This window comes from Plutella xylostella, chromosome 5, assembly GCF_932276165.1.
Source record: "Plutella xylostella chromosome 5, ilPluXylo3.1, whole genome shotgun sequence".
Taxonomy (NCBI): Eukaryota; Metazoa; Arthropoda; class Insecta; order Lepidoptera; family Plutellidae; genus Plutella; species Plutella xylostella.
The window spans coordinates 1877357-1887370 of NC_063985.1; the positions used below are offsets into that span (position 1 = coordinate 1877357).

General features: G+C 37.0%; 1 protein-coding gene and 1 long non-coding RNA gene across 2 annotated transcripts; both read left to right on the forward strand.

Moving 5' to 3' along the window:
- Positions 1-498: 498 nt before the first annotated feature.
- On the forward strand, positions 499-8573 carry LOC105383841 (acireductone dioxygenase). Its single transcript, XM_048633355.1, has 4 exons — positions 499-699; positions 5570-5736; positions 6162-6294; positions 8275-8573. The coding sequence occupies exons 1-4, from the start codon at positions 577-579 to the stop codon at positions 8407-8409; spliced, it is 558 nt and encodes a 185-aa protein (XP_048489312.1). The 5' UTR covers positions 499-576; the 3' UTR covers positions 8410-8573.
- Positions 8574-8927: 354 nt separating this feature from the next.
- Positions 8928-10014, forward strand: LOC105383840. Its single transcript, XR_007268284.1, has 2 exons — positions 8928-9446; positions 9686-10014. It is a non-coding gene; the product is annotated as an uncharacterized LOC105383840 (long non-coding RNA).

Here is a 10014-nt window from a genome sequence, read left to right on the forward strand (position 1 = left end):
AGTTAAGTATAAATAAGTAATTAGATAAAATGGAATAGGGTGAAGGCATGATTGATGTAAGGGTACGATCACTATAACAAACCCATCAAATATGATATATAATTATATGATGATAAATAATTGATCAGCTATTGGTTTTGGTGATTTTGAATGAGTTCCTTAGATTGCATAGTTGGGGTGCATGAAGAGTTTCCCCGAGTTACGTATCATCGTCAGTCCGTGATTATCTACTGGCTGGATGAGTAAGACTGAGGACAGCGTCTTGTGGTGCTTCTTGGGAGAAGCTATAGGTCCCAAGTTCACATCAAATGAAATAACATGAAATTTTTCGGAAGTAGGTAGGTACAGGTACTGAACATTTAATTTTATTGTGTAGCATTTATAGCGGACCAGCGCCACTTGAGTAGACTCAGAAGAAGGATGTTAGCTCGTTTAAATTTATAATCTGTGCGAATAGATTAGACGCAAATTAGACGTCAAAAGTTTGACATTTATTTAACTCGAACTAATCTGTGATTAGTACTTCTTCGTTGCGCAGTGTTTTTATTATTTAAATTATTTTATCAATTTAATCAAATGGTTAACGCTTGGTATATGGATACTGAACAGAATGACCAGCGGTTGGAGCACCACAAGAATCCTCCGCAGTTTGTTTCTTTGAAGCAATTGTATGAAAAAACCGGAGTGGAATACTTCAGCGTAAGTTCATCCAATCTTTAATTTCATTACACCATTACGTGTGTATTGTGCTTGTCTTGGGAGCATTGCTTATCTATTTAATTCTTATCAAATGAACGTAACCCAAATTGACCTACCACCCATTTATTTCCGGATCATTCTAATGGGAGAGATGTATGTCCAGCGGTGCATGATTATGTGCTGTGCTGATGATGTTGGTTTCTAAAAATTCAGCTTCCTTGAGTCACCGTCATCACGGAATTTTTTTTTTTTTTTTTTTTTTTTTCTTATTTAATGGCCACTTGCGATCGGTCCTGAGACCATAAGCAGGTATTTTCTGTGAGCGTCACATGTCGGGTCTGTCATCCATTGATTGTTTCCCCATGTTTTAAACTAGTCCCCTTTTGTCAAGATCCAGGATTTTGTGTCTCTTGAGTCGGGTACAATTCAGTTCGTTAGTGAGCTGGGCGGCGAGTGGGTTCACATGCATCTGCAGTCGCGTTCTGTATCTAGCTGTTCGAGATCTAACCTCCTCCAACACGGTAGGAACTTTCAAGTATTCATGTATTTCAGATGTTTTGGTGAATAGGGGTGCGTTGCTTATTTTTCTAAGGATTGCATTTTGACACCTTTGTATGACTTGTATGTTTGAAGTGCTTGCAGTGCCCCAAAGTTCTATGCCATAAGTCCACAGTGGCTTGAGAATAGATGTGTATACCAACAATTTATTTTCAAGGCTTAGTCTTGATCTTGGGTTGATGAGCCATTCTAGTTCTCGTGTCTTCAGGTTGATTGCGTTCCTCTTTTGCTGAATGTGATGTTTCCATGTCTGTTTTCTGTCCAGGTGCATACCCAAGTACTTGACATTATCTACGTGCTTGAGTGCCTCTCCTCCTAGTTTGACTGGTGGGCAGTTACCTTGTCTTAGGGTGAATGTGATGTGCACTGATTTGGATGCACTTGCCTTTATCTTCCATTTTTCCAACCATTTATCCATTTCCCCAAGATATTCTTGTAGTTGCTTCGAGGCTTGCTCTGGCGTCTTGCTGCTAGATAGGGCTGCTGTATCGTCAGCATAGGTGGCTGTGGTGACATTTCTGGACTGAGGTATATCTGCTGTGTAAAGACTGTACAGGGAGGGGCCAAGCACAGAGCCTTGTGGAACACCAGCTTTTATGTCATAAAGTTTTGAGTGGGCTTCCTTGCACTTTACCCGAAATAGTCTCTCACTGAGGTAAGATTCCAGTAGTGAATAATATGTATGTGGTAGTACCATTTTTAGCTTGTAGAGTAAGCCTTTGTGCCACACCCTATCAAAGGCCTGCTGAACATCCAGGAAAACTGCCGAGCAGTACTCTTTCTTCTCAAATGACTCTCTGATTTTATTGCATACCCTGTGGAGTTGCTCTATTGTTGAGTGCATTTTTCTGAACCCAAACTGGTGGTTAGGTAGGAGGTTTCCCTTAGAAATTATGGGCTGAAGTCTGTTGTTAAATAATCCTTCAAACAGCTTGGACATTACTGGCAAGAGGCTGATTGGTCGGTAAGAGCTAGCTAGGTTTGGAGGTTTACCTTCTTTGTGGATCATAATAATATCTGAGATTTTCCAGATGGAAGGGAAATAGGAAAGTCTGAAGATGCTGTTGATTAAGTATGTTAGGTAGATGACCGCTTTCTGTGGTAACTCTCTGAGTATCTCAGCAGTGATTAAATCAAAGCCAGGAGCCTTTCTCAGTTCTAGTTTTCTTATTTCTTTCTGTAGTTCCTTTGGAGATACAGCTCGTATTGGCATACTCATTTGATAGTCACTCTGAAGGTAATCATCCACTTCTTTTTCCCAAGATTCCTGGTTGTTACCGGAATTCTCTTGAAAAACCGATTTAAGATGTGATGCAAATGCTTCTGCCTTTTCCTCATCTGTTTTTGCCCATTTGTCATTGTACTCAATTGGTGGTTCAGCTAGTTGGGGTTGGCTTAGATGTTGAGTGGCTTTCCACAACGAGTATTTAGAGTGGACACTTAATTGTGGTGACAGGGCTTCAAGATGGCTTTGTACAGTTTCATTTTCTATATTGGCCAAGAATCTTTTCAGTTCAGCTGCAGCTTTGTTTAGTGCTGTTTTATCAGATGCAAGTCGACTGACATGCCATACTCGTCTTAAACGTCTCTTTTCTAGAATTCTCTCTTTTACTTCCAGGGAGAAGTTGTGGTTAGTTTGATAAGAGTGTTTTACTGTAGGTGTGGTTTTCCAAGCTGCCTCCTGTATAAGGTTAGTGAATTTAACAACGGCATCATCAATGTCATCTCGGGTTTTAAGTTTATGTTTTAGGTTTATTTCATTCTGTATGATTTTTCTAAAAGCCTCCCAGTCAGTTTTATTACTCGACAATCTTTCGGGTCTTTTTTGTTGAATTACTGAGGTGCTAAGTGTGACAATCACAGGGGAGTGGTCACCTGCAACATCATAGCAGCTCTCTGTCTTTGTATATAAATTTGATATGCCACCGGAGATTAGGAAGTCTAGCAGGTCTGGGATTTTACTCCTATCTGTGGGCCAGTAAGTTGGTTCACGTGTAGTGAGTATTCTGTAGTTTTTGTCATCAATGCAGTTCTTTAGTTGTCTTCCTCTTGTGGTTATGAGTCTTGAGCCCCAGACAGTGTGCTTAGCATTCCAGTCACCACCAGCCAGGAATCTTCCTCCTAGTCTGTCAAAGAAATCCTTAAACATGTTGTGTGTTATTTTATGTTTCGGTGGGCAGTATACTGACGCAGCTACCAAATCACCCCCTGTGTCCTCAATCACTACCGCAACACCCTGTAGAAAAGCTTTTTGATATTGAAGTAGCAAATAGTGCTTGATGCTACTCTTAATGAGAATGGCAGCACCTGCATGAGCAGTTCCATCTGGGTGGTTTGCAGTGTAAATTTTAAAATCAGGCAGTATAAAGTTGCTGGTGTCCGTCAAATGTGATTCAGTTATAAGTATAATGTCCATTTTGTGCAGTTGTATAAATGTTTTCAGTTCTAATTTGTTTGGGGTCAGCCCATTTATGTTCCAAGTTCCTATTCTTAAGTTAGTGTTGAATTTTTCCAACCAACATGGTCACTAGGCTTAATAATGTCCCAAGTTGTGTGATAAGCTGGTCAATTTTTTCAGTCTGCTTTATTATTATAGATTGGAGATAGTTATCTTTCTGTGTTGATGGTTCAGTATCATTTGATGATGGCAATGGCTGTTGCTTTGTAGCTTCAGAGTAGGTGCGGTATGTTGGCTTATTTTGAGTTTTATCTTCAGTATTCAGCTGGGTCTCGCTTTGAGGACTAGAAGTGGTCTCAGTTGGTTTCTGGTGGGGAGTGTTCCTTGTGAATCTATTTTTACTGTTGTGTTTCCGGTCTCTAATTTCCTTGTAAACAGAACAACCTTTATAGTTAGCAGGGTGGTTTTCAAGACATAGCGCACAAGTGGCAGGGGTGTTCTTATCTTTAATAGGGCAATCTATTGTATTATGGCTTTTTGCACACTTTACACAACGGTATGGTCTTAAGCAATTGTTTTTCGAGTGTCCATACTGTTGACAGCGCTTGCATTGGACTATAGAACTTTTCTTTCTCGGGTCTTCTATAACTACTGAGGTGTTATAAATGTATTTAATTTGTTTTACACAACCATTATTTGGGCTTGGTTCTAAATTAACAAAGAACGTACCTGTGGGGATCTTGTTTTGACCAAACCTTGCATTGATGATTTCTCCCCGAACGGTATTTCCAGTTTTTTCTATCGCCGCTCTGATTTCCTCTGTTGGAGTTGATGGGTGTAGTTTTCGGATTACAATTCTGTAGGCCCTTTCAGATTTGGGGGTAAATGTGTGGCCTATCAGTTTATGTTCACGCATTAGAGACATAAACACTTTGTAGGTTTCAAGATCTGTGAATGTAACTCGTAGCTGTTGTTTAGTTACTGTTCTGAGTGCATAGTTATCTTTTGTGATTCTTGTCTGAATAAGGTTAGATAGTTTGTTTATATCTGTAATTCCGTAGAGGATCACTGGCGGTGGTTTGTATTCCTTTTTTTCGGTAGATGACTGGATGGGGACATCTGACATAGGTAGTATTGAGAACCTATTAGTCAGTTGTACCTTTGGAGACTCTGATGGCGGTGAGTTAGAAACTCTTTTCCGTTTCTTATCTTGTCTAAGTATCGGCACAGTTTGCCACTCACAGCTGTTGTCACTGGCAGTTGGCATATCATGTTCGCCAGTAAGTGAACGCGAATCTAATGATTTTTCAGTGTTGCGCATTCTCACCAGCTCACTAGTATCCGTTAAAGAGTTGCTTCTAGGCTTAGAGCCAATGTTAAAGAGACCTTTGTGGAAAACTTGTTGCACTAGGGTTTTATTGGGGTTAACATTTTGTTCATTTCGCATTGAAAGCGACTTATCTATGTTTATATTTTGCGAGGAATCTTCTGTATCACTCATTTTATTATCCATTTTCCATGTTATTTACGATGAACATAACGTATAATCAAAATTTTGATCGTTATTTTTTGAAATTTTAGGTTATATTTTTTAACACTTTTTATCACTATCACAACTGTAAAATACTACTATCACTAATAATATTAAGTAATTGCGGTGTGAAAGAATGTTATTTTGCTATAAATAACTTTCTAAATAAGAATATTATCAATTTATTTTGAGATCGCGATGTTAGCGCTTTCAGTGTTGCCACCGAAAAAAAGGAATCACGGAATTAGCTTATTAACTTAATTTTACAACTGCCGAGGAAATATTTGGATCTATTTAAAAAATAATAAGGATTTGTTTTTTCTGTTCAGCTAAAAAGTTAGTCCTCATATTGAAATAAACATAAAGATCTTGTATGCTTCCAGATCAATGTTGACACATACCTAACTGACGGAGTTCTTGATAAAATAAAGAAGGAAAGAGGATACACATATGAAGATGACATCACCTGCTCCAAGGAATGTCTTCCCAACTACGAGGAGAAACTCAAGTCATTCTTTGAGGAGCATTTACACACTGATGAGGAAATCAGGTAAAATTATGATAATTGTTGTACCATTCACAATCAATCTGTTGTCTTGTTCATATTGTTACTGCAACCGCAAGTTGCACAGTCATATTTAAAACCTAATGATTTAATTAAGTAATAATATAACATTGATTAATGATCAATCTAATTAAAAAACCTAATGATTTAATTAAGTAACAATATAACATTGATTGATGATCAATCTAATTAAAAAACTTAATGCTTTTAAAGCTTGCAGGCAAAATCTGTAAATGATGTAGCCAAAACTGAATTATTGCATTATGAAAACTTTACCACCTTAAAAAATATATTTTACATGGTCAATCATGAAAAAGAACAATATTGCCATTAGACAGTATAAAATATATAATATTGGTGCCTTTTAATAAACTCCATTGTATTAAATGCCTATCACTTGTTCATTCCAGGTTGGTGCTGGATGGCTCGGGCTACTTTGATGTGCGAGATGGGGACGAGCAGTGGATCAGGATCCAGGTCACGGCTGGTGACATGATCGTCATCCCCAGCGGCATCTACCATCGGTTCACATTGGACACCAATGTGAGTATGAATCAATATTTGTTTTATCTAAGCTGCTATAAAGGCTCATTTTTTCAGCACATGTTTTCCCTGCATCAACTACAGGGTGTTAACTTGATTGCGTTGGAGCGGGAAATGGTAGATACAGCTGATGATACTGAACACGATAAGACATTAAAAAACGTATTTTATTTGCTTTAAGCTGACCAACATAAAACAGTTTTATTTAGTTCATTTTAAAATTTCATAGTCACCCTATTCATGTTTAGGTACGTTTGACAGAATGACCATGAACTTGAAAGCCAAGGTCAAGGCCAAAAAAATCAAAGCCAAGGTCAATAAAAAAGTATGCGTGCATCAGCACCACACTTGGAGCCACATCGTCAAGGTACCTACCGAGATTTTGGGTACTCAAAGTACCCAATCCATTGTAGACATTTCATTTTACTCCATAAGTATCACTTTATTGATACACAATAATTATCTTTTATGAATACAGAACAGTTTCATTTTATGCTTCATAACATAGGTCACACGTATTCACAGCACAGCACAACATAAAACGAGATGAGGAACAAGGCTTGGTAATCAAAAGATAAAATTAAAAATAATAAATAATAAATAAATATGTGGGGACATCTCACACACGGCCATCCGACCCCAAGCTAGGCAGAACCTGTGTTATGGGTGTCGGACAGCTGATATATCTACACAAATACATAGATAGATAGATACTAAATATAAATATCAACACCCAAGACCCGAGTACAAATATCTGTCTTTAAACAAATATCTGCCCCAGCCGGGAATCGAACCCGGGACCTTCGGCTCAGTAGTCAGGGTCACTAACCACTACGCCATTCGGTCGTCAAAAAATTGTAGGTACCTTTTCCCTTTTAGGTAATAATTGTAAAAAATTATTGTAAACAAGTAAACAACAATGACTGACTGACAAACTAGATCCACAGAGAAGGTAATGACTATCATAAATACTTGATGTTTATGATACGCGAGATTGTTATTATTCTACTGAGTATTCAAAGTAAGGCCATACTTATTATGAGGATTTCCGTACTATTCGTCATCAAAGACGTCTCAATCGCAAGTACACAACACAAATCACATCACAAATCGAGATGAGCGAGTGTAAGTAAACCAATTCGTCATTGAAGTAGACCCTGTTATCATCCTGTTATGCATTGTGGTCTTTTATCTTTAGCTGCGTACAGACCGGCCAAACGAACGCCAACGAACGGGTTTTGTTGAACTTCGTTGCTCAATCTGCCCTTGTATTATGTATGATAAATGTCCATCGGTGGGCGTTCGTTGGGCCGGTCTGTACGCATCTTTAGGTAATAAAAGAAAAATAAAACGTGGTGAGTATCAAGGGTGAATACTAAACGCGTACCTTATTCTGAGTAAAAAGGTTTAATTATTGTTCTGAGCTCCTAGAAAGTCATAAATTATATTCTGTACGATCTATGAAACTTTATGCACGCAGCTGTTTAATTGTTGATTAGTATGTCATTAATCACCATGAATAATTTCAATTTTATTTAATAATTATTATTACCTACTGTGTAATTAATTACAATCATAGTTACATCAAATAAATTATGAAAAGTGAAGTTGATAACAAATTTACAGTGTGTGTTCTTTTGCAATCGAATGTCTCATTGGTTATGTGTTTGTGTAGGGTGACCATGTTTTTGATTAAGGTAAAACTTTCCACTTTACTTTAGACTTTAAACATAAATATTCGAGATTCTGATGTTTTTTTCTTAGAAACGTGCTTGGTTAGACTAATACTAACCCCCATTTCCCGCTCAAACGCATTCTAGTTAACACCCTGTATAATAGTAAATAAATAAAAAATCATTAAAAACTTTAAAAAAGCAAGAGAGAGAATGGTTATTAAAACATTTTAAATGTTATGAAAAAATACCTACAATTTTTCCTACAGTTCATAAATTTTAACACAAATCTTCTATTCGCTTCCAGAACTTCATAAGAGCCAAACGCTTCTTCATAGGCGAGCCGGTGTGGCTGCCGTACAACCGGCCCGCGGACGAGGTGCCGGCGCGACAGGACTACCTGCGGAGACTCAAGGAGGGGTTCCCGGTCGCCGCTAATTAGATCATGCTGTATGTGATGTGGGCAGGAATGTAAGAAGTGTCTTGCGGTTTGTACAAATGTTATTATGCCATTGGGAACAATATTTATGAACAATATATAAGTTAATATTGTTTGTATAGTTAAGTTTTTGAATATTTTGAAGAATACTGATGCTTTTACCTGTAGTACTTTGTTATTGTTATTACGTTATGATGTCCAACAATATTTTAATACGAGATTATGTCATACTCGACTGGTAGTTCTTGCTACTCGTCGCTAGATGGCGTTGTAATATATTTTTATATAACATGTATTGTATTTTAAAGATTTATATGTATATGGTGATTTATTAGATATCTGTTTATTTATACATTTCTACACTGTGAGTATAATAAGCAATACACACTTGAAAAAACAAAGTTTGCTCAATGAAAACGGAATATATTTACAAAATTTATACTAAGTATATTAATAGTACCTACAGTATAAAATAATGAGTGAAAATATATGATTATTTACTATTTAAATTGTACAAAATGTATAGATGTATGATTTGAGCCATATAACCTATTTTATGTATATTTACAGTAAATAAAGAAACATGTAAAATTATTATCTGCCTCTCTTTGATAATAATAATAATGTAAGAAACAAATCTCTACCGGTTGTGCGAAGCAATAGCCTTTTTCAAACCTTTCGGCTTATCATACTCTTTTTGCAACATATGCGCCTGTAGGTTCTATACAGAATAGAACCTACAAGCGCAATCCGATAATTCAAGTCATATGTAAAGTATTTAATTCAATCTCTGGAGGCATGGCCCTATGGATTCTGCAACATTACATTTTGAAATATTTATTAACATGGCATACATTTTTATATTTTTGGCTTTACTTATCTATAATTTGTAATTATATTCTGATCTATTAAACTAGTGAAAACGGTCAAATTTACACAGCAGGATAACCTTAATCTAAAAAGATGAGTGAAGCGGTTGGGAATTCGTTCTTTATGACCTTCGCCTTGTGGTACGCTTTCATCGGCTATAAATATTATAAGTAAGTACCTACATACTGATCCCACCGTAGGAAATTGGAGAAATCCATGCCATAGATAGACTAATACACTAATATGCTGTCCCAAATTCAAAACGTCTAACGGCCGCGTTACCAGTAGGCAAACTATTAGGCCTTTACCAGGCGTGTGTAAAAGTTTGACGTAAGTATTCGGCACAAATACCTAAATAGTTAAACCCTAATTGAAAAATAAACCCATAGTATCTAACACATTATTACAGTGGCGACTTCCCATGCAGCACTGAAGATAATAAAGACACCGCAGACACTACCTCCTCACCTCCTCCAAATACATCTAACAAACCACTTCTGGCGGTAGAAGTGAAAGCGGCCCCTGAACCTTCTAAGCCAGAAGTTAAACAAGTCAAGTCAGAAGTTAAGCCGACCGCAGAGATAGAAGTAAAGTTAGAAGAGCAAAGCGCTAAGATTGAAATTACGGCTCAACCGACTCTGAATCTTGATGAATTTGAGTAGATTGACTAATTACTTATCTTGATCATTAAATTTTACATTTGTTGGTATAATAAATACTTTTGCGATTTTTATGATA

Excerpts from the sequence above, each read along its gene's own strand:
- LOC105383841 (XM_048633355.1), top strand. The coding sequence starts at position 577 with ATGGTTAACGCTTGGTATATGGATACTGAACAGAATGACCAGCGGTTG. Across the intron at positions 5,737-6,161 it reads CACACTGATGAGGAAATCAG|GTTGGTGCTGGATGGCTCGG; the intron begins GTAAAATTATGA and ends TGTTCATTCCAG. Across the intron at positions 6,295-8,274 it reads GGTTCACATTGGACACCAAT|AACTTCATAAGAGCCAAACG; the intron begins GTGAGTATGAAT and ends ATTCGCTTCCAG.